The 24,072-nt window shown below is 38.8% G+C and overlaps 1 protein-coding gene across 1 annotated transcript in view; it reads left to right on the top strand.

The window, feature by feature from the left end:
- The window catches only part of LOC126243082 (serine/threonine-protein phosphatase 6 regulatory ankyrin repeat subunit A-like), a 281,386-nt gene that overhangs the window by 128,689 nt on the left and 128,625 nt on the right, over positions 1-24,072 (top strand). The window contains exons 9-10 of the mRNA XM_049948137.1: positions 4,689-4,811; positions 19,268-19,369. Of these exons, the coding sequence (XP_049804094.1) occupies positions 4,689-4,811; positions 19,268-19,369 (225 nt within the window). The remainder of the gene's footprint in view (positions 1-4,688; positions 4,812-19,267; positions 19,370-24,072) is intronic.

The raw sequence follows: 24,072 nt of genomic DNA, 5'->3' as shown, positions 1-24,072 counted from the left end.
ACTCTGCCATACTCTTTGAATGCAGAAAACTAGAGTCTCTACTTCCCAAACTGTTCTCCCTTCCTTTAATTCTTTCTGCTCCCAAGAGCACCTCCTCCACCGTCTATATCTTCCACTATTATGGCACTTCAGCCAGTGAGAGATTGAGCAGCTCCTCACCAAGTTACATGCATTGTACAACACTTCGAGATTTATGCAAATAGACCACCATTTGTTTACTAGTTATTCTACAACTGAAAAAAAAATTCTAATTGACATAGTATGTCATGAGGCATCTGTTGACAACAGTTCGAATCATTTGTAATTGCATACCTCATTAACATTAACACATTTGTGCTTCTTGTGCACCTTGATCCACTTTATAATCAATATTGATAATAATTACAACTACAGAATAATTACAACTACATACTGCTTCATTTTATCAGCTTAACTGTGGAGAATGATCTGGTCTGGAATGCTTAGATACAGAAACTTAATGTTATAGAATATCTAATAGCAGCAGTGTAATATTCATTGTTTGTCTCGATGATGCCGCTAGTGGCCATATGGTTTACTGTATATCATAAAATTATTTGTCACTTGGAAAGTGTAAACTTTTGAGGTGGAATGAATTATTTAATTGTTTATGGTTTATGTTTAACTGTTTATGGTTGCAGTTGACAATTTTTTATACAATGCATTTCACTCTATTGATTTGTTTGATGCTTTTGCATTTACTGTACCAGTCTTCGTAGCCTTGTTTCATGTTATTAAAGTGTGTACTATGTCTGCTATTAGCTAGCTGTATACTACCTATGGTCCATTGTGGCTGTCCTGCAGCCACCTACAGTAAAAAGCAGTCACTCGCTCATGCTAATCTTGTCATTTTCCACAGGCCATATCTGCTTAGCAGACCATTTCCAAACTTCTAGCTTTCTGTTCAACTCAAACCTACGTAACTCTCTGTTATGTTTCACTTCAGTCTCGGGATTCTCCTAATATTTGTTAAGTCACAGTCTTCTACTGTAACCACATGTTATTGCTTGCTATGTTTGGTTCTACCAATGGTTTTTCCTGAGACTCATTAAGTTACAGACTAATCAAGGTCCCAAACTCAACCATAGCTAAACAGTTCTACAGGTCATGTGCAGCAAACATTTTAAGACTTTTACTCTGTGCAGTTTCAAAGAAGTAAAAATTATCTACTTGAACTACAAATAGACATTAATAATCACAAATTAATTAAAACAACATGTGTAAATTTCTTGAGTTTCAGATGGATAACAAGCTAACATCGAGTCTAAGGGAGGTAAACTAGTCAAGGAACTCAATTCACCATATTTTCCACTTACAAGTTTTTCCAATTACATTGTTTTGAAAACCAGAGTTACCTTGTTGTTACTATACAAAACTGAATGAGCTGCATTTCATGAATATTAAAGTAAGCCCATTTGTGAAAACCAGTTAACAGCATCCACAAAAACATAAGTCTCAGTCTGTTGGGCTATTACTCCTTTCTTCCAGATGTGGTACTCTAGAAGAGTATACAGGAGAGCTTCTGCAAAGTTTGGAAGGAAGGAGAGAGTTAATAGCAAAACTGAAACAGTCGGGGTGGGTGATCAACCATGCCTGGGTAGCTTACTCGCTGAGAGCATGGCCACCTATAGGCAAGGTTCTGGGTTTGCATTGCGGTACACACACACACACACACACACACACACACAAAGATGCACAGTATCCTACAAATGCAAGGGTGCACAGTACCCTACACAGTGTAAAATCCAGGATGTAATATAAAAATATTATGAAAAGGAAAGGCCAGTAAGTCCTTCATCAAAAATAGATGACACACACACACACACACACACACACACACACACACACAACACACACTTAGCGTTTTGAGTGTGGTTTCAGTTGCCTGAGACTGCAGTTGTGTGTTGAGTTGCATTTGCACACACATGCGTGCGTGCGTGCGTGTGCGTGTGCGTGTGCGTGTGTGTGTGTGTGTGTGTGTGCATCGTCTATTTTTGACGAAGGCCTTACTGGCTGGAAAGCTTTATTTGTGACAGACTTTTTGTTGTGCCTATCTGTGACCCAGCATCTCCACTATATGGAGAGTGGCAACTTTCCTTTTCATAAAATTGGTGCCCTACACAATCTTACATTAAAACTGTGCACACAACTTTGATTAATTGCGCAAATGAAACTTTTCATGGAATGATTAATTGAGATTTAAATAAAAACACATAATAGTTGTAACTCTTCTATTCAAATACTAATTCAGATCATAGCAAACATTTGACTGGAAATACTATTGGCATTGGCTATGACATTAGTATCATAATGATACGTGAATATAATTCCTTGCTACTAGGTTGTTGAAGATATTCATTTACACTGTAATAGTAGCTGGTCATTAAAATCTTGAATACTGCTTCCTTAAATAGGCAATTCTTTTATTTTTTTATATGTGCTGGAAGTTTGTTAGACAATTTTGTACCTTCAACATTTGTTTGTTTTTGTGCAGTAGCCTTGTTTACTCCTTTTTATCTGGATATCATTCTTGAATTATACGAATGCAGATATGGGTTCATTTGAAACTTGGAGTGCACGTTTTTATGTTAATTACCCTTTTTTGTATGTCGGGCATGTAAAGGTAGAATATTTAGTTGTTGAAATAGCTGCTTGGAGGGTGTTAGCTGTGAACTTTTGGTAATTATATTAACAGCTTGTTTTTGTAATATGAAGATGGTTTTCAGATTTGTCATGGTGTGACCCTAGAAAGTGAGGCCATAGGTAATAGCTGTGTGAATGTAAGCAAAGCAGACAATTCTGCTACAGTATTTACTATACATGTTACTAATATGGGCTTTTGAATCTAAATATTCATCTATATGGACACCTAAAGATTTTGTGACAGCTGCTCTCTTAACTTCTTTATTTTGCATTCTGAGGTCCAGGTCATTTTGTGACTTTGCTTTCCAGTAATGGATGTAATTAGTTTTTGAAATATTTAAAATTAACTGTGGTACCTCTGTTGGTACAGTCTGAAAATCAGATCTGTAAGCAATACTTTGGTTTTTAATGTTGGCTCAGGTAATTTCTACTACCCGTCTTTTATTATGGAGATAAGATTGGAACCATTTTTTCACAACTCCTTATATACCAATAGCTTCTAATTTGTCCAGTAAGATATTTTGTTGGCCAGTATCGAAAGCCTTACACAAATCAAAATTTATTCCTGTTGTACTGTTGTGTCTGTCTAGTCCCATTATGATATTTTCAATGAAATAGAAAATATCTGATACTGTACTCAATTCTTTGCAAAAACCATGCTCGTTTACAGACAAGAGATTGAATTTTTCATGGAAATTTGTAATTCTATGTTTAATGACTGTCTCTATTACTTTTGAAAATATAGATAACAAAGCTGTTGGCCTATAATATATGTTGCCCTTTTTATCCAGTGGTTTTATTTTTGAAATATTTAATCTTTGTGGAAACACTCCTTTTGATAATAATATATTTATGATGTATGAGAGTGGTTCAGATATGGCACTATCACATTTTATTGTGACTGAACCAGAATTTCATTTGTCACTGAAGAAATTTTATTCCTCAATGTTTTTATTATTCGTAGAACTTCAGATTTATTTGTAAAGCATAGCAATATTGAATTGACAATTTGTTCTCTTGTAACAGAGGTTCCACTATTCTTAAGGCAATTTTTATTCAGGCTGACTGGAGTATATGTGAAGTAGTCATTTATGTAATTTGCTAGGACAAGATTTCTAAGGAACATGCCATGATCATCTTTTAAAACAATGTTCTCTTAACTTTTAATAGTTTTGCTTATTTCTTTTTTTTACTACATTCCATATTGCTTTTGATGTGTTTTCTGAACCTAAAATTACTTTGTTGTTGTTCATGGTGTTACCTTTTTAATCACCTTTCTGCAAATGTTCTTATATGTTGTAACATATTCTGTGAAGTGTTGATCTTTATTGTGTTTTTTGATTTGACTGAGATGTTTTAGAGTTTGACTAATACTCTGATAACAGGTGATATCCACTGTATGTTGTTCCTTGGCATGACATTGATTTTTGTAAGCTTTTTTGGAAAACACGTCTCAAATAGGGACATGAAAGTACTAGAAAAAGTGTTGTATGAGTCATAGGTTGTTGTTTTTGAAAATACATTTTCCCAGGTTTCTTTTGCTAACATATGAATAAAAGTATTTACATTTTCTGTGCAGAAGTGTTTTTTATGTTTCCACCTGTATTTTATTAATTTGGGTATAGAAGAATTTATACATGTGATGAGTGTGTTGTCACCTGAAAGACCTAATGATAACGATATGCTCTAGTACACTAGCAGAATCCAGATAAAAACCAACTTTGTGTTTCTATTCTTAGTTCGCAGTGTTTAAGCTTTTAGTTTTGAAATTACAGTTATATGTAATAACTTCATATATTGAAATAAATATGACCTGTTATTTAGGACCCTTTCATAATATTGAGCTATTGTTTGTTTGTATGTATGTAATATCTTTCCTAATTGATCTAGTACTGAAATGTGATATGTCCATTTTTATTAACTTTACAGTGCTCTGTGAGAGAATTTTTTGTTGTGTTGCATTTATGCCAATCACGTAAGCATATTTTGTTTTTAATGTCTACTTGTAACATTTCATGTTAATGCAGACTACCAAATTGTTACTGGATGCTGGAGCAGACGTGAATTTCAAAGATGATAATGGCTGTACGCCACTGCAACAAGCTGTGTACAGCTGTAACCATTGTTACCATTCCTGTGGGCATTATAAGGTATACTATATATTCTTATGGAAAATAAACGACTACCTAGTGGTTACATTTTTTTTATTTTTTATTTTTTTATTTATTTATTTATTTTTTTTTTTTACCTGGCAGTTCAATTTACAGTTCTTTAATTTTCATATAAAAATGTTGAATAATTTACTGAATCTTGTTTTAAAAAAATCCCATTACTGTTTATCTTTCACACTCTCAGATACCAGCATGTTTGTGTCATTTGTATAAATACATTGATAGTTATTGACTGGAAACAATATTAATTGTTCTGTGTGATCAGAAGTTATTTTGGTGTATATGCTTGTATTGTCCCTCACAACGCTGTCAAACAATTGTACTCAGGTAAATTGTTAAGATAGTGTGCAATAAAGCGTGATTGTTATTTAATTTCGAAGTTGTGAGGGTTGGGGGTTCTAATTACTCTGCAGAATGCTTGTGTTCAACCTGCTGAAGACTTAAACACCACAATATGCAACAACACTAAAACTATTGCTATTTCCTACAAATATAAATATTTCTAGTGTGTAACTACAACTGAAAAAATATAGAAAAAGAGTTCCATTTTAAAAATTTGAGAGAAAAACTCACAGAAATGATTGCTTCCAGATACAGTGATTACTGTGTACAGAAAATAAGAGGAAAGCATTTGTTACTGGTAGTTAGTGCATGCTCTGTAGGTAATGTGAACAATTTTTTTTATTGAAGTGATGTGGAATGAGTCTATCTGGAGGACACTGCTGCTTATGTCAAGCTCCTATATGTTATGAAGCTTCAAGTGTGTATCTGTTGTATGTGCATGACTGTGACGAATGGTTGTACAGTGTAGTGCTGCATTAGTGGTGACGTGGGTGAATTGAAGGGAGAGGATGAAACCCAGTGCCAGCACATAGCCTACTCCTTTCAAAAAGCAAAACTTTACACCACCATCTCTACTTGTCTGGCCGGCAGTGAAAATTTCATCCACCACCAGAATTCCATTCAGCTTACCTCCAAGTCGAGCACCATTGCACAGGGATGCAACCTACAGCTTCTTTGTTGTTGTTGTTGTTGTTGTTGTTGTTGTTGTTGTGGTCTTCAGGTCGTCCTCAGTCCAAAGACTGCTTGGATGCTGCTCCCCATGCTATTCTATCCTGTGCAAGCCTCTCCATCTCTGAGTAACTACTGAAACCTACATCCCTCTGAACCTGCTTACTATATTCATCTCTTGGTCTTCCTCTATGATTTTTACCACCCGTACTTCCCTCCAGTACTAAATTGGTGATCCCTTGATACCTCAGAACATGTCCTACCAACCAATCCCTTCTTTTAGTCTGGTTGTACCACAAACTTCTTTTCTCCCCAGTGCCTCCTCATTAGTTACTTGATCTACCCATCTAATCTTCAGCATTCTTCTGTAGCATCACATTTCAAAAGCTTCACATTTCAAAAGCTTCTTGTCTAAACTGTTTATCATTCATGTTTCACTTCCATACATGGCTCCACGCCATACAAATACTTTCAGGAAGGACTTCCTGACACTTAAATCTGTACTCGATGTTAAGAAATTTCTGTTCTCCAGAAAAACTTTTTTTGCCATTGCTAGTCTACATTTTATATCCTCCCTACTTCAACCATCATTGCTTCCCAAATAGAAAAACTCATCTACTACTTTAAATGTCCTCATTTGGCTTTTCTTGATGTTCATCGTATATCCTCCTTTCAAGACACTGTCCATTCCGTTCAACTGCTCTTCCAAATCATTTGCTGTCTCTGACAGAATTACAATGTCATGGGTAAACATCAAAGTTTTTATTTCTTATCCCTGGACTTTCATTCCTACTCCTAATTTTTCTTTGCTTTCCTTTACAGCTTGCTCGATATACAGATTGAATAACATGGTGGATAGTTTACAACCCTGTCTCACTCCCTTCTCAACCAGTGCTTCCCTTTCCTGCCCCTCATCTGTTAGAACTGCCATCTGGTCCATGTACAAATTGTAAATAGCCTTTCGCTCCCTGTATTTTATCCCTGCCACCTTTAGAATTAGAAAGACAGTATTCCAGTCAACATAGTCAAAAGGTTTCTCTAAGTCTCCAAATGCTCTAAACGTGGGTTTGCCTTTCCTTATCCTTTTTTCTTACGAGAAGTCGTAGGGTCAGTATTGCCTTGCCTGTTCCTACATTTCTCCGGAATCCATACTGACCTTCCCCGAGGTCGGCTTCTACCAGTTTTTCGATTCTTCTGTAAAGCCTACACCTATGAAATAAAAATTTGTACTTGGAATAAAGTAGTTGTCCAGGAGAAATGATGACTTTTCCAATCCATCAACCCAGCACATCCTTTTCCAATTCTGCCACAGGCTCACCCCATCAAAGGCCGAGCCACCTGTGAAAGCAGCCAAGTTGTGTACCAGCTCTGCTGCAACCATTGCACAGGTTTTTATATTGGTGTGACTACCAACCAGCTGTCCACCAGGATGAAGAGCCACCACCAACTGCGCCCAAAAGAAAAGTAGACCACCCAATGGCAAAACATGCAGTGGAACATAATGTACTTGATTTCAGTGGCTGCTTCATGACTCAGGCCATTTATAGCCTTCCCTACACCACCAGCTTTCCTCAACTGCACAGACGGGAGTTATTCTTACAGTAAATTCTCCATTCCTGAAATAATGTTCGACTCAACCTACGGTAACCTACTGCCCCCACACTCTCCACCCAACACTTTCTGGTCCCTCATCCTATTACCTCCTCCCCTCTCACATTCCCTCAGCCTCTTTGTGTGCCACTCTCTTTCATTGTACCTGTTTGTCCTTTCCTCTTCCCTGCTCCCCTCATTTTCCACACCTCCCCTTTTCTGTTCTCATCCTTTTATTCCCCTCTCCTGTTCCATTATCTTCCTTTCTCACTCCCCGTTTTATCCCCCTCACACTCCACCTCCTGATGCTGTGCCTGGCAGTTTCTAGTCCCTGCACGCTCTGCCAGACAGAACTCTTCTCTCCCCCGATCCATATCCTGCAATCCCTCCTCCTTTCCCACCCCACTCCAGATTGTTATTCACATGACAATTGCATTCCGGTCAGAGCAGCCAGTGGTAGTCATTGTGCATGAAGTGTGCTTGCTTATGTGAATGTGTGCATGTTTCCTTTGCTGAGGAAGGCTTTGGCCAATAGCTGTTATACTAGCTGCATGTGTACACTCTTTTTATTATGCCTGACTGTAACTCAACAGGTCAACCTTACTGTGAGTAGCAATCTACCCTATTCCTTATATTGTTGTTATTCCAACCTGGAGTTTCCATTGTTTGAGAAATGATTTTTATGTCAGATTCAGAACATGCTTAGCTACCTGTCAGACATTATGTAGTAACTGAGAAATTGATCAAAAATTTTTGTTGCTACCTATTTAAATCCTTTCTGAGTCACTGACAGCTTTAATGATGCATAATAAAGGTCATTTTTTTCCTTTAGTGTTGTAGGTATGGAACCACTATTCTTCTCAATTTCTGACGAATTATCTACGGCAAATTTCAGGAAAGATGACACATCTAGTTGCAACCAGGAATAACAAAAATACTGTTACACATTAAGCTTTCAGTCAAAGCTTTCTTCAGAAAAGAGAACACACACGCATGTTCACACAAGCAGCAAACCTCAAGTGCACATGACTGCCATATATGGCAACTTGAACCGTAATCCGAGCTGCTGGATATGGCGGTCATGTGTGTTTGAGGTTTGCTTGCTTGTGTGAACATGTGTGTGCTTTTTGTGTGAAGAAAGATTTGGCTGAAAGCTAAATGTGCAACACCCTTTTCATTGTGCCTGTCTACAACTCAATGTGTGTTATCTTTACGGTGAGTAGCAATCCATCCTTTCCTAATATTGCTGATATTCTAATCTGGATGAGTTTCCATTGTTTGATTATGATGAATTTTATTAGGGAATGTGTGTATTGTGATGGTACAGTTCGCTAACTTCTTGAAAAGGTACCTACATGATGACCGCAGCTTAACACCACATATTATTCTTACTGCTTGCTTCTGTGCTATCAATAGTTTCATTAAGTGATGAGTTACATCAAAACAATTACTCCAAAATACACTATTGAATGGAAATGTGTGGAATATGTCAGGAGGGTGATTGATTTTTTCCCAAGACTAGCAATTATACTAAGAGCAAAAGTAGCTGAGCTTGACTGTTTAATGAGCAGCTCAGTAATATGCTCCTTCCAGTTCAAGAATTTATCAATATGTACACTCAAATATTTGGAGAATTCTGCACTGCTTACTGACTCCTGTTCATGTGCTACATCATTTTGTTGTGGTTAACTGAATATAGTGTGTTTCCTCGCAATTAAGCGAGGGTCCATTTTCAGAGAACTACTCAGTGATTCTTTGAAAAACATCATTAACAGTTTCTTCTTTTGCTTTTTTTGTAATGGGATTTATTATAATACTAGCATCAAGTGCAAAAAGTACCAATTCTGCTTGGTGAAAGTTAAGTTGAAGGTCATTTCACATACATAAGGAATAGGAATGGACCCATAATTGAACTTCATCAGACTGCCTTTGGATTTCTCCCCAGCCCTTAAAAATTTTCTGCCTTTGGAAACTTTCTTTGAATTATATGGCATAACATTTTGCATTCTGTCCGTCAAGTATGATTCAAACCAGTTTTTTGAAAAGCTATCAGTTCCATAAAACTTAAGTTTTTCTTAGAAAGTAACATAATCTGTGCAAGCAACAGCCTTGGTAAGATCGCAAAAATTACCAACTGCTGATATTTTATTATCTAAGGCTGGAAATATTTGTTGAGTGAATGTATAAATAGAATTCTCAGTGGAGCAATCCTTTTGGTATCCGAGCTGTGATATACAAAGTAAGATGTTTCTGTTGAAACATGAGACTACTCTTGAGTAAATTACTTTTTTTTAATATTCTGGACCTTGTGACCTTTTCTATAAGGACGTTTAACAACACCATATTTTAATCTGTATAACACACTTTAATCTGTCTGGAAACAGTCCCTCTGCCAGTGAAGCATTACATGTATTTCTAAGGACATTACTTATTAAGTCTGAACAACTTTTCAGAATTCTCTTTGAAATTCCATCAATAGCTTGTGAGATTTTGTGTTTTAGAATGTTTATCATTCTATTAATTTCAGTGAAAGATGTTGGTACTATGTCTAGTTACATAAAGTTCTGTGGAACGACATTTTTAATATATTATTCTATCTCTTCAACTGGCCATTTAATTGTATTTTTACTGCTATATTTGTAAACTGTTTGTATGAGTTTACAGATTCCAACTGTGACTTTCTAATGTTGTATTCATAGGATACTGTTTTTTTGTTTTTTGTTTTTTAAATTCCACAAGTTTATATTTTGAACATTTAAAGCAAGTTGTCACTCATTGCACCATTAATCTTACCAAGGTCTGACAGAATATTTGTACAACTTCATTCAGAATGTGTTTTGTTATAAATAACTGCATCATTTGGGAAATCTCTGGGGTTACTATAATATTGTTCACAATTCCATTAATACACAACATGAACAGCAAGAGACCCAACACTATTCCCTGGTATACACACAAAGTACTTTTACATCTGTTGATAACTCTCCATTCAAGATAACATGCCACATAATTGTACTTTTGATAGTAAGCATAGATGTGGTACTGAGTCAAATGCTTTTGGGAAACCAAGAAATACTGCATCTACCTGAATGCTATGATCCTTGGCTTTGAGGCTGTCATGAGGGAAAAGTAGGAGTTGGGTTTCTCATGATCTAAATTTTTGAAATCTGTGCTGATTGGCATGGAGAAGGTCATTCTGTTCAAGATACTTCATCATGTTTGAGCTCAGAATATGATCTAAGATTCTACAACATAAGGATGTCAAGGATATTGGATGACAGTTTTGTGAATCACTTCCGCTACCCTTCCTGTAGACAGGTGTGACCTATGCTTCCTTCCAACTACTGTGCACAGTTCTTTGTTTGAGGGATCTGCGATGGATTATAGTGAACAGAGGGGCTAACTCAGTCTTGAATTGGATATAGAATCAGACAGGGTTCCATGGGCCTTGGGACGTTGTTCATAAAATTGTTAACAATCAGGTCCTGCTCTCATGCTGTTTTTGAGTTTTGAAATTTACCCATAAATGAGATTGTAACAGCCAAATAATGATTCCAGCTTATATTTCCTGTCAAAATTGTTCAGGAAATCTACACTGAAATCACCAGAAACTACTACTGTTTCTTCTTGTCTGACGAGGAGCTCTAGATTTATTTATTAATTCCTTTAACTGCTTATGTGGAGCATAGGGCTGCAACAAAGGATCACCATCTTGCTCTGTCTTCTGCTAGTATTTTCACTTCTTCCCATCCTATTCCTTGTGCTGATCTTCAACTGGTCATCTCCACATCATTTTTGGCCTGCCTTTTCGCCGTCATCCCTGTGAGATCCAATAAAGTGCTTCCTTCGCAATATGTCCATTTGGTCTCGTAAGTGTATGTCCTAACCATCTCCACTTCCTGCTTTTTATTTGCAGCTCAATTGGCTCCTTGCTGATTCTTTCCCAGAGTGTTTCATTAAAAAAGACATTTGGTGACTGTATTCCCAGGATGTTCCTCAGACATCTGTTGTTGAAGGTCTGCAGCTTAGTAGCTGCTTTGTCACTTTCCATGTTTCACATCCATATAGAAGCATGGATTCTACATTATTTTCAAATATCTGCAATTTAGTTCTCAGTGTTTATTTCCTTCAATACCCCGATAGATCGGAGAGTTGCAAAAGTGCCTTTGACTTTGCTGATGAGGGTGTTACTGCCCTATGTTGCACCACCATATGGTGTAATCATGCTTCCAAGGTAGCAACACTTATCCACCCTTTTGATTATCTGGCTTCCAAGCTTAAGCTTTGTGTGGTGTTGTTATCATTTGCCTGCATGTCTTACGTTTTTTGGGCATTAATTTTCAAACCAACTTTCTTCGTCACAGATTTTAGATCTTCCAGTTTCTCTTTCATTTTGTTGATGCTATGGGACAGAAGGCAAAGGTTATATACAAAATCTAAGTCTTCTAGATGTGTTCCATTGCTCCATTTTATTCCTCTCTCTTTATCCATTGCTTGTGCCATTGAGGGGATTGCCTTGTATTGTTGCATCCACAGGAGATGTCACGGGGCTGGTGGTGGTGTAAGTCAGAGCAGTGAGAGTGAGAGTACCGTCTGCTAAAAAATGGTAAATGAGTCCCACAATGTCAACTTCTGCTGGGACAGGAGTGGTGTGCATAAAACTGTGTGTGATAGTGCTTCCACCTGTCTGCCTATCTGTGTAGGTAGTGGTAATCATGAGATCAGTATCATGCAACTTCGGATATGTTCTCAGACAGAAAATCATGGAAATTGACTAGCAGGTGCATGGGAAGTGGTGAGGTGTGGACTGTCTGTTGTGGCAGTTTTAAGCCTTTTCAATACTCAGTAAGAGCCTGCAAATGGTCGTTGTAGGGTGGGTTTCATTGCATCTGTATTTAGCATTATGTGAGAACACATGGCCACGTCCTTATGAATAAAACTTTGTTGTTTCATATGATGGGCAGTGTGGATGTTTTGTATGTGTGTGCGCATGCATGCAAGTAAGTCTGGTAAGGCCTGGTCTGTGGGGAATGTTTTATTTATTACAAATTCAGCAAGTAGGGTGAGGGGCTTGCCATATAGTATTTCGGCAACCGACATGTCGAGGCCGTCTTTATGTGCCATGTGAATGACTAAGAGAACCCATGGAAGGGCCTCCGCCCATGATTCTGAGTAGTGCATGAGAGCATCTTTCATTGTCCGAAGCTACTGTTCCACAAGGCCATTGGATTGGGGGTGGTAAACAGTTGTGTGGAACCAGTGGCATCCACATATGTGGCATAGGTCATTGAACTGTCAGGATTCGAACAGTGAAACATGAAACCTGATCTGACATTAAGGAGGCCAGGCAGCTGAATCTGGAAATCCAGTTGTTGGTGAAAGTTCTTGCTCTGCTGGTAAATGAGAAATGGCTGTGGCCTCCAGACATCATCTCACATGATCTATGATCGACAAAATGTAAAAGTAACCTTGTGATTTGGGGAGTGGCCCCACGATATCAGTGTGGATGTGCTGGAATGGCCCCTTTGGAATGGGGAATTTATCAAAGGGGAGCTGTGTGTGGCGGCCAGTTTTTGCCTGCTAGTGGAGAGTGCAAGTACTGGTCGACATGGTACAATTATTTATAATGTCAGCACAGAGAGACCATTCTATGATGAGGCGTATGGTAGCATTAATGCCCGGATGTGCAGTGTTGTGGAGAAGGTCAAAAATTGTCCTACAGTGGTTCTGGGATGACTGGTCGGACCCTTCCATTCAAAACATCACACAAAACTTGTTTGGTCATGCTGGGTCCAGTGTCTGGTTTGTTAAACAAGCTGTGGAGATCGGCATCTGTCGCCTGTGTATCTGCGACTCGTTTAAAGTCCAACTGGGCAGAGGTAGCTGCAACACGGGAAAGACAGTCGGCCTCAATATCAGCAAGTATAACATATCGCAAATAGGCAGTGAACTGTGCTACCAAATCTAGGTGTTGTAATGTCCTGGGTGCAGAATCCATTGAAGGGTTGCGAAATGCATCTTCCAATAGGAAAAGGTCTTTATATATCATAAGTGGTGTTCCCTCAACATCATACTGAAAGTGACAAACTGCTTCATGTTCAAATGTGGACCAATTTTTCGGTGATGGTAAGTTTGCTTGAGAAAATCATGAGAAGCTTGAGTGATTCCACCAACCAGAGGCTGCCTGCATTTGCAGTTTCTAATAGAGACAACATTCACCAGATGTATTCTTGCTGTGCAATTCTTGGGTGAGTGGTAGCAAAGTCTCAGTGGCATGTGGCAATTGATTCCTGTAGAAATTTATGAGCCTTAAAAACCTAAGCAGCTCTTGGTGGTTGTTGGGAGGTGGGAGAAGGTGTATCTGGTCAGTTTTTTGAGGAGCAGGATGCACCCCAGATCAGTTACATGATGCCCAAGAAAGGTCGCGCAGGGTTGCCAAAGTTGGCACTTGTCATCATTTGCCATGACTTTATGAAAGGCCACTTATTGAAGACAATATGCTGGTGGTCATTGAGATCTTGCTCATTTTGCAAAAAGATTATGACATCATTTAGATAGGCATAAAAAAAAGGCAAATTGAACAGTATGCAATGAAGAAATCTTTGCCATGTCTGCACCTTGTTTTAAAGTCTGTATGGATGTAGAGGAACTCAAAGAGACCAAATGGCATGATTTTTTACAGTTTTTGGTACATCTTTATCTGAAATTGGAATTTGCAGGCACAGTGTTTTGCAAGTGACGATGCAGAAAATTTTTGCCCCAGCCTAGACATGCTAAAAACCAAGCTAGTTCAGAAGGGGGTCACTGTTGATGATTTTATGAGCACTGAGGTAGCGACAGTCACTGTTTAGGTACCCAGTAGAAATTAGTTTAATTGGGGAGGTCCAAGCACTGTCTCATGACCTGACTATGCCAGCTCACAAAAGTTTCCCCACTGCAACATTAGCCAGTTTAAGCTTGTTGGGAGCTGGGGGTGACGGACAGGGGGATCGGTGTGGTTATAATGTGCTGGACTGTACTATCCTGCATGGCACAGATTGTATGTGGTCTAATGGGGAAGCATGAAGTGATTCCAGGAAGTGAGGCATGACATGATTTGCCATCGCTGTTAATTTCAGACAGCATTGTCTCAGGAGTGCACTCAAGTGGGGGTTGTGGCACTTCACTAACCTAGAAGTGTCTATAATAGGAGCACCACGGTAGTGATCTGTGTCGAGATGACAAAGGTCATTGAGATGCCATTGTGCTGCATCTAGTGATGCAGTGGCATCCATGATTCGTCTCCATAGCTGCTCATTCGTGAGGCACATGACCTCATTATCATAATGTAATGATGAGTACTCAGTTGCCTTTAAGCATAGCTGGTTGAAAAGTGCTTTGCTTTGTAGCTCCAGGTTGAGAGGTGTGCCAAGTGGTGGCAGTGTGACGGATGCCATCACTTTGTAATAGGAGGAAGTGATTTAAATCTGGCAGTAGCTGGTAGTGCCAGAGCAAGTTGGATCCCAGGACTGGTTCAACTGTCTCAGCCATTGGGAATGTCCAAGGTATTTGAATATCTGTGCCAAATTTGAGAGAGATGTGTGCAGTTCCAGAAACTGTGATTACAGTTTCATTGCTTTTGTGCAGTTGCAGTGGCGACGGTGACAGTGTAGCAGGTGTGAGAGCAGGTGGTAGAGTAATGATGCTCCCAGTATCAGTGAGGAAGTACGTGTGCGGGCAACTGTCATGGATGAATAGTAGAGGACTATCTGTCCATTGAAGCACTGCATTGGCATTGTTTTGTTGTGGTGTGCAGAGGCGTCTTGTTTATGCAGAGTGGCCTGATATGCCTATATCAGGTCATCGAGCTAGTTTGTGTAGGTGCACAGTTGTCTGCAGCACTGTGCATCCTGCCCAAATCTGGAGTGGAACCATCAGTGTCAGTATTGTGTGTTGGACGTGGAAACATGTGATTCACTTCGCTCGTGCAGCTTTTGTTTATATACTGAGTCGGACGGGGGCATCTGGGAGGGTGACAACGTCAGCTGTTGTGGTAGGTGACTGTTGTCCGCCGGAGCTGTGAAAGGTGCTGCAGCATAGCGCTGTTGGTTGTTGATTAGAATGTGGTGTTGTAATATGGCCTGCATTCTGTCAGGGAGTCCAAGTGTAAACTCCAACAGTGCCTTCTCGTGCACTAGCATCACTGTTTGGATGTTATGTGGCAGTTTTAGGAGCTGAAGTGTCTGTAGCACACCCTCAGGCAGGAACATTGAGTCAATTAGAACCCGCAGGTGGAAGCAAAGCGAAGATCTTGTTCTGTTGCCCAAAGTAGTCTCATTGATGATGGGATGCAGCTGCTGCTCAGTTGTTGTAGCAGTAGTGCGTTGGCAGGTTCACATTTATGAGAGGCTGGAACATACTAAAGCAAGTTGCTAATAAGGTCCGCATTGTCTCTGAGGTGGTTCAGAAGAGTGGCAAGCTTCTTGTTTTCCCCAATGATGCCACTGGCTGACATCAATTACTTGCTGAGGGCAAACCACATCATGGGAGAATCCATGCAGAACAACAGTATGGCTGGCATCGGCATCATGTAGTGATGTGCGTAGAACTTAGGTGACTGTTTGAAGAATGGGCACGTGTGTGAGAAGTTTTGGGTCCAATGCAGTAGGTATGACTTTCCCAATGTCAGGTGTCTGAGACACCAGAAAATGCATGTGAGAGTGTATATGAGATCCTGGTGCCATAAGGAAGGAAGGCGTAGTCCATTTACTATCCAGCACCACTGTTCGTCTTTCATGGAGTTTGTGTGATTGTGCTGTCATTCATGGCACATGTTATGCAAGTGTGACATCACTCAAATCAGGAGGCAGTGATATCTGACTTTGCTGAGGCAAGATTGTGAAAAATATGTTCCCGGCGTCCCTAGTTGGTTTTGATGCTGGGTGCAGGTGATGCAAATGACAACTACGGTGCTGGATTGGAAGTGAATCGATTGTGATGTCTGACATGGCTGACACAGCTGGAATATGAGTAACGTCATAGCCTTCCTCACGGTACTTGCACATAGTCACAACAGTTGGAACAGGATTTGGAAAATCAAAATGCAGAAGTACTGAAAGGTGATGTAAACCTCGATCTCACAGTCTGTATGCAGATGGAAGATGGAGTGGAATGATGCAGTGGTATTGTATGGGCCATTGTTGTTCAACCGTAACAGCACTGTGGCACTGTATGGTTCAGGTCATTAATGCGAGAATCATAATGCTCATAATCACTAACATTGGAACACGTCATGTTTTATCTTATGTAAAAATTAAAGGCATGTAAATTAATATTTGATATGGAGGCGGCTGGCCATTCTTTACTGTGACTCTCAGCTGCACTTTTGTCAAAAACGCCAGGAATAGATTCACTCGTGTCAAATATGGAATGTTTAGTGTGAAGTTACTTGGTAAATTTGACAATCATCATGGCATAGTTTGCTGCTTGCCACTGGTGGCAATGGGAGGTTGATTTGAAGATGTGGTGAACAGTGAAGGCATTGTTGCTATGTTGTTTGGCACTGTTGTATTGCCCAAGCCTTGGCCAATATTTAGCACATGGGATGTTTGTGGAATTTATGAAAAGTTGTTGAGAGATGTTCTTGACATTGCGAAAAAAAAATGGTGAGGTTGTACCATTTGTAACAGCAGCATTTTTGATGGTGTAACCGGCATGGGAGATTATCGACTTAACAGCAAAATCGCAGCGCAAAGTGGAAATTTGGGGTTGCCACTATGGGAAATGGGGTACTGGCAGTGTGATAGCAGAATAGTGACACAGTTTTCCACACTATTTATTAGTAAGCACATATAAGTAACACATGTAAGCACTACAAGCATACAGAGCATACATACTAACTCTCACTGTCTCACGGGGCAGCAATCCTCTGTGTACTGAGTCACAGATGTTACACAACCACACATCAATTTGACATTGAATAAATAATTTCTCCACAGAATGAATAGCTAGAATCTTTCCACATCTGCATAATGTCTTGCAAAGCACATTACATCTGATCAACATAACATTTTTACACACAATTGGCACTTGATACACTGCCTAAAGCAAAGCCCCTGTGCAGCCTCGAAAAATATGGATTGTCATCAGTGGCGGACAATACTCCTGTGCAACAGGAACGAGCACTTAAGATTGATATGATGGAAGAGAAATGGTCAGCTTCGTATTATTGGGAGAATTTTAGGAAGGTGTAGCTCACTTCTCAAGGAGATTGCACATAGAATACTGCTGCAACCTCTTCTTGAGTACTGCCTGAATGTTTAGGATCTCCACCAGGGTCAGTAAAGGAGAACAGCAAAGCAATTTGGAGACATGATTCTAGATTTTTTACCGGAAGGTTTGATCAAGACTTGAGTATTACAGAAATGCTCATGAACTCAAATGAGAATGCCTGGAGGGAAGATGAAGTTGTTTTTGTGAAACATTATTGGAAAAATTTAGAGAACTTTCATTTGCAGCTGACTGCAGAATGATTCTGCTGCTATCAGTGTACATTTTGTTTAAGGACCACGTAAACAGGATAAGAGAACATATAGAGAAATATAGACAATTATTTTCACCTCTCTTCATTTGCCAGTGGAACAGAAAGCAAATGAGTAGTAGTGGTACAAGGTACCCTCTGCCACACACCATACAGTAGCTTGTATGGTGTGTAGAAACATGCCAAAGGTACAAGCAAGATGTAGAATGTCAACTTTGGTGCCCTCACAGCCTAGCGTAAAATAATTGGGATGATTTGTTTTTCGTTTTCTTAATATACTTCTGTCAAGTGCAGTCTGCAATTGCATTTTAATTAATCTTCTTTTTAGATATACATGTTAGTCCTGGTAGGCTATAAAAGGTATTGTAATTTTGTCTCTACTCAAATGAATAGTAAAAAAAAGGTCCTTCTTAGCCACCTTATAGTCTCTTCTCTTAGCAGTATTGACTACAGACTTTAGTACCAGTAACAATTTTTTTCAAGTGGAACTATAGTCATTTCTGCTCCTGTTGTTACAAGTGTGGAAGACACAGATTTGATGGCTTTTCACTATCTCAATTTGATAAACAGTTTTGGAGAAACTGCAATATTTGGAGTTTAAGATTTTCCAAGCTGAACATAAACATGATTGTTGTCTTACATGGAGGTTTGTGATTTTATGCACATATAAGGCAGTGTGTAGTGAGGAGGTAACAGAATGCTGCACTGCTGTAATACTGGTAAAAAGTGGCAGAGAGGAAGTAAAGCTTTGTGTTCTCTGTCTTCACTGATTCACATCAGTAATTATTCTCATTTCACTCCACCAGGTCAAGTGACTAAACAGCTCAGTGCAGCAGTCCCATGTCATACCATGAACTTCCACATAAGATAACAATCTGGTTTATGTTGCAAACGAAGAAACCCTAAACTCTAAATATTCTATAAATTTCTCCACAACTTATTCTCAGAGACTGGTTGTGAAACACAACTGAATCTCTGTCTCTCAGATTTACAATAAGAGAGATAGCAAAAAACCAACAATGAATTACAGGGTTTCTAGAACACAAGCTGTTATATTGTAAAGATGATAGGTGGTGAAAAGGTAAAGAAAATGAACGATAGGTACAGGCATGACAGGGGAGGGAACAGCAATTGAAAATTTTGACTTATAAGAAATTGATGTTGCAGAAAAGGAGTAAGGAATAACAAGGATTGTGAGGCAGGAGTAACAAGGATTGTGATATCAACTAATGTTACTATTTAATTTTTGTGTGTTATTTTTATTTGTTTATTATTCACACTTTAACCCTCAATTTCAGAAAATTTTATTTTGTAGGTCCTGGAAATGTTGCTGAATGCTGGTGCTGACCCAAATATTGCAGATAAATGTGGAGTGACTCCACTTCATTCAGCAAGTAACATGAGATTAAGTCCAATGGTGAGGGAAAGTTATGTATTGTAGACTGGGCTCCAGCCTACCATTTTACTTATGCATCTTCATGATAAAGTTACTTATGTTCATGTCTATGATATGTCCCAATCTTGATAAAATCTCATACAACCACAATCATTTAGAAAATTATCATTGTTTGAAAATATAATATGGGTAGTAAATATCTACTTAAGAAGCAGTGGCTGGGGAAAACACATGATTTGTATGTTTTTTTCTGCTGCCTCTTAGTGAGTAGATTTTTTTATCTAGCCACATTATATTTACAGCACTATTTAGAGATACATATTGCGTCATTAGGCAATCAAATGTAAGTGTTCATGCAGTCTCAGAGTTGCTGTCATACATAAAAATATACTCTAAAATAAAAAATGACATACCATGAACAAATTATCTGAATGTGATGTACAAACAAATGATTGCAGTTTCAGAAAAAGTGGACAATTTATTCAAGAATAAAAGACTCACAAACTGAGCAAGTCAATAATGTGTTGGTCCACCTCTCTACCTCATCCAAGCAGTTATTCGGCTTAGCATTGATTGATAGGATTGTTGGATATGCTCCTGAGGGATACTGTGTCAAATTCTGTCCAATTGGCACATTAGATCATCAAAATCCCCATAATGTTCCAATCGTTCTCAATTGGGGAGAGAGCTGATGGTCTTACTGGCCAAGGTAGGATTTGGCAAGCACAATGCCAAGCAGTAGAAGTTCTTGCCAGTGTGGGTGGGCATTATCTTGCTGAACTGTAAGCCCAGGATACCTTGCCATGAAGGGCAAAAAAATGGGACCTAGAATATTGTCAGTGGATCACTGCTATAAGGGTGCTGTGGATGACAACCAAAGGTCTCCTGCTACAAAAAGAAATGGCACCCCAGGCCATCACTCCTGGCTGTTGAGCTGTATGGTGGGCAACTTTCAGGTTGGTATCCCACTGCTGTCTGGGTTGTCTCCAGTCAGGTCTTGGCTGGTCATCTGGGCTCAGTTCGAAGTGGGGCCCCATCACTGAAGACAGTTCTACTCCAGTCAATGAGATTCCAGGCTTGAGACATGTCTGGAGACACCCCAGGCAGCAGTGGGATATCAACCTGATTGTTGTCTGCAGTACGGCCTGACAATCAGGATAGATGGCTTGGTGTACCATTTCTTTTCATAGCAGGACACTTTTGGTTGTCATCCACAGCACCCACACAGCACAATGGTAAGTCAATGATACTCTGCCTCATTTTGTGGCAGCCATCATGGGCTTACATTTCATCAAGATAATGTCCACCTGCATACAGTGAGCATTTCAACTGCTCGTCTTCATTCTTGCCAAACCCTGCTTTGGCCAGCAATGTCATCAGATCTCTCCCCAATTGAGAAAATTTGGAACATTGTGGGCAGAGCCCTACAACTACCTCAGGATTTTGATGATCTAACAAACCATCTGGACAGAATTTTGCACGATATTGCTCAGGAGGACATTTGACAACTCTGTCAGTCAGTGTCAAGCTGAATAACTGCTTGCATAAGGGCTAAAGGTGAACCAACACATTATTGACTTGCTCAATTTGTGAAGCCCTTCCTATGGAATAAATCATCGTAATTCTCTGAAACTGCAATCAATTGTTTGTCTGTATCAGTATACCACATCTACCGATTTCCATTCCATTAGGATACTTCTTTTGTGATGCATTTTTCTTTTGTGTTAGAGTGTATACCATTGAGCATGTTGCGCAGGGTAGCCGCATGGTCTGAGGTGGCTTGCTACGGTTTGTGCAACTCCCCCTGTCAGAGGTTCAAGTCCTTCCTCAGGCAGGGGTCTGTGTGTTGTCCTTAACTGGAGAGTCATGAAATGTTGTTAAAGCAAATTTCATATCAAAAACTTTCACTGAATCTGACTCATGTATTTAAATTTTGTACCATATACACGATTGAAAATATATGCCACACCAGGATATAAACCTAAACCTTTCACTTTTGAAAACAATTCTCTTACTTACTGATTACTTCTGCTGCCATTGCTTGGTGAGTAGAGTACTATTTCAAACTTCCCTCTCATAATTTAAAACTTTACCCTCAAAAACCATTGTACATGAGATCAAAAATTTACAATAAATTAAATAACACAAATCTGTCAAATATGGAGTTTCACCAACTAAAAAGATTGTTATTTAATACACTATTGGAAAAATGTTATTATTCAATTGAAGAATTCATGCAGGACAGTTTGGCAATTTGAAACAAAAAGAAAGAATAAAGATTATGTATTCTGTAATAAATTGTTAATATAATGTATAAATTATATTGCAAGCTGCAAAATGACTGTAAGTGTCATATATGTTCTTGTTAATTGTTCATGTCTAAACATTCAGAAATGCATGCTTAAGTATGTTAACTATTATAACCTTATTTTTTAAAGTAATTTGATGTGTCTCCAGTACAAAAATCTTTGATTTGTAACAGTACGTTATGAGACGAATAAAGTACATTCTACACGTAGTGCCCAGGGTTTTCTCACTCCAGTCCAAAAAAGAGCAATTATAAATACACTGGTACATAGATCAAAAACTGTTTCTGATGAGAACCACTTGGATTCTGAAAATAATCATCTGAAGTATGTTTTCGAAAAGAATGGCTATGGTTTATGTGGTATAAAGTCAGCATTTTCCAAGAAAAGGAAACATGGAATTGTTGAACATCCCTGTGATGAGCCACCTATTGTATGCCTTCCTTTCTGCGGTGTTACATCCAACAAAGGTGGCAGAGTCATGGAAAGATGAGGTAAAAGATCTGTTTTCTGACTTCCTAAGAAGATAAAGGAGATGCTACATCCTGTTAAGGACAGTCTCAGCCTCAGTATCCCTGGGATTTACAATATCCCTTGCGAGAGTGGAATCAGCTACATCTGTCTGTCCGTCTGCACCATTTCTGATTACTGTGCAGAACATCAGTGGCAGATTAAAAATCAAGAACTTGCGAAATCTGCAACTGGTGAGTGCCACCTCACAAACAAATATAAAATACCATGTGACAAAACAAAAGTTTTGTCCCGGGCTCCTACACACTGGGATTCTGTAATTAAAGAGGCTGTAGAAATAAGAACGTGTGAGATCTTCAATCGTGACAACAGGTGTAATCTTAGCAGTGCATGGAGGTGAGCTCTTGATGCAGAGAAGAGCCAGAGGTATTCATTGCAATGTTTACATTATGCCACCCATCCAGATGTTGACACCTGGTGCAACAGCATTATGTAATTAAAGACAAATCAGAAGTCATCTATGAGCTATGCAAGGCCACTACAGCAGCAGTTTTGGCAGTCAATTGCTCCTGATGAATACAGTGGAGGTAATTGTCAAAGGCTCGAGGTTTTACCCTGAAGTGACATGCAAAGAAGTCCAAGGATGATTTATATTACATTATATTCTTACTTAGTGAGTTATCCAGATGTGTTCAGAGTCCATCTCCCATCTGCCATTTACCGTTACTATTCTCTTACAGTCCACATTCTACACAGGTGATCTAACATACCTTGTAGGACAAAGATTGGTGGGAGAAAGGATACACTGGGGAATCCTAACAGATTAAAAGTGTGAGCTGAACCAAAATTCAGACACTCAAAACCAGACACTTCTCTTTTGTAAGTAATGTTTTGAGCGGAAGAGAAGAAGTATACTGACAGACTTAGGCTTTGAGGCAGCAAAAGGTGCAGCTAAAGCAGTAGAACCATTAAAAGGTTAATGAAAGCAGTCCTAGAGTACCAATCCCATATAAATCTTGAAGACACCTGAAATGAAGCTGCTTTGCCTTTCCATGTGGCTTTCTTCGTGGTGTCTTCATTATTTCACTTTTCTTCTGTGGGTTGATTTTCATTTCTGACAACCAGACACCATGCACCTGTGTAATTAGCATTATTTTCTGACTGACTAAGAATGATGTCAGTTTTATTCAGTCTTTCTTATAAGCATCTCTGAAACAAAAGTGAACATCATTTGGTCATTTCAAGATTGCTACAATGTTTTCTGCCAGTCAGAAGGGGACTGATTGCGCATATAAATGCTGCTACCCTAGTAACAGACTGTGAGAAACAGCTGTAGAGTTTATAGTCAGCAGAGTTTACTCAACACTTCACACAAAAATTTTTAATAGCAGGCTTTAGTGGCCATTTTGCTCAAAAACTAAGCTTGAAAATAAAAGGCTGTGCTGTTAACAACATGGCTTAAACAACTACATGTAGATGCTATAGTCAGGTTAGCTAGCATAAATTACTTCAACAACTTATTAAACAAAAAAATGATCACAGGTTTATATAAATTAATGATGTAAAAATTAACTCCTTCATTGACACATTAACCCATTTCTTTTAAGTTGCTTTTCCACAGAAAATGGGAACCATAAGCTGCAATTTTAGAACAAACAGATTTCAAGGACAAAAAATGTTTCGTACCAGAAGAAGAGACTATGTCATAAAATGTATAACATGAATAATTGCTTGCTGAATTACAAATATTTATAAAAAAAACATTCCAAAATGCTAAGACAAGTAAAAAGAGTGGCAAAAATGATGCATAATGATGAATTCATTTAGAATTCAGCAAATAAAGTGAAGGCCATCCGGAGTGTCATAAAAAAGAATCTGACGAAGACAGAGCATCACGCAAAAATATAACAGTCACATATTTAACAGCTTTTTCACAGGTGTTGCTGA

The sequence above is a fragment of the Schistocerca nitens genome, chromosome 1 (genome assembly GCF_023898315.1).
Source record: "Schistocerca nitens isolate TAMUIC-IGC-003100 chromosome 1, iqSchNite1.1, whole genome shotgun sequence".
Taxonomy (NCBI): domain Eukaryota; kingdom Metazoa; phylum Arthropoda; class Insecta; order Orthoptera; family Acrididae; genus Schistocerca; species Schistocerca nitens.
The sequence above is the reverse complement of the archived record's forward strand: the minus strand, read 5'-3'. Positions and strand labels throughout refer to the sequence as shown.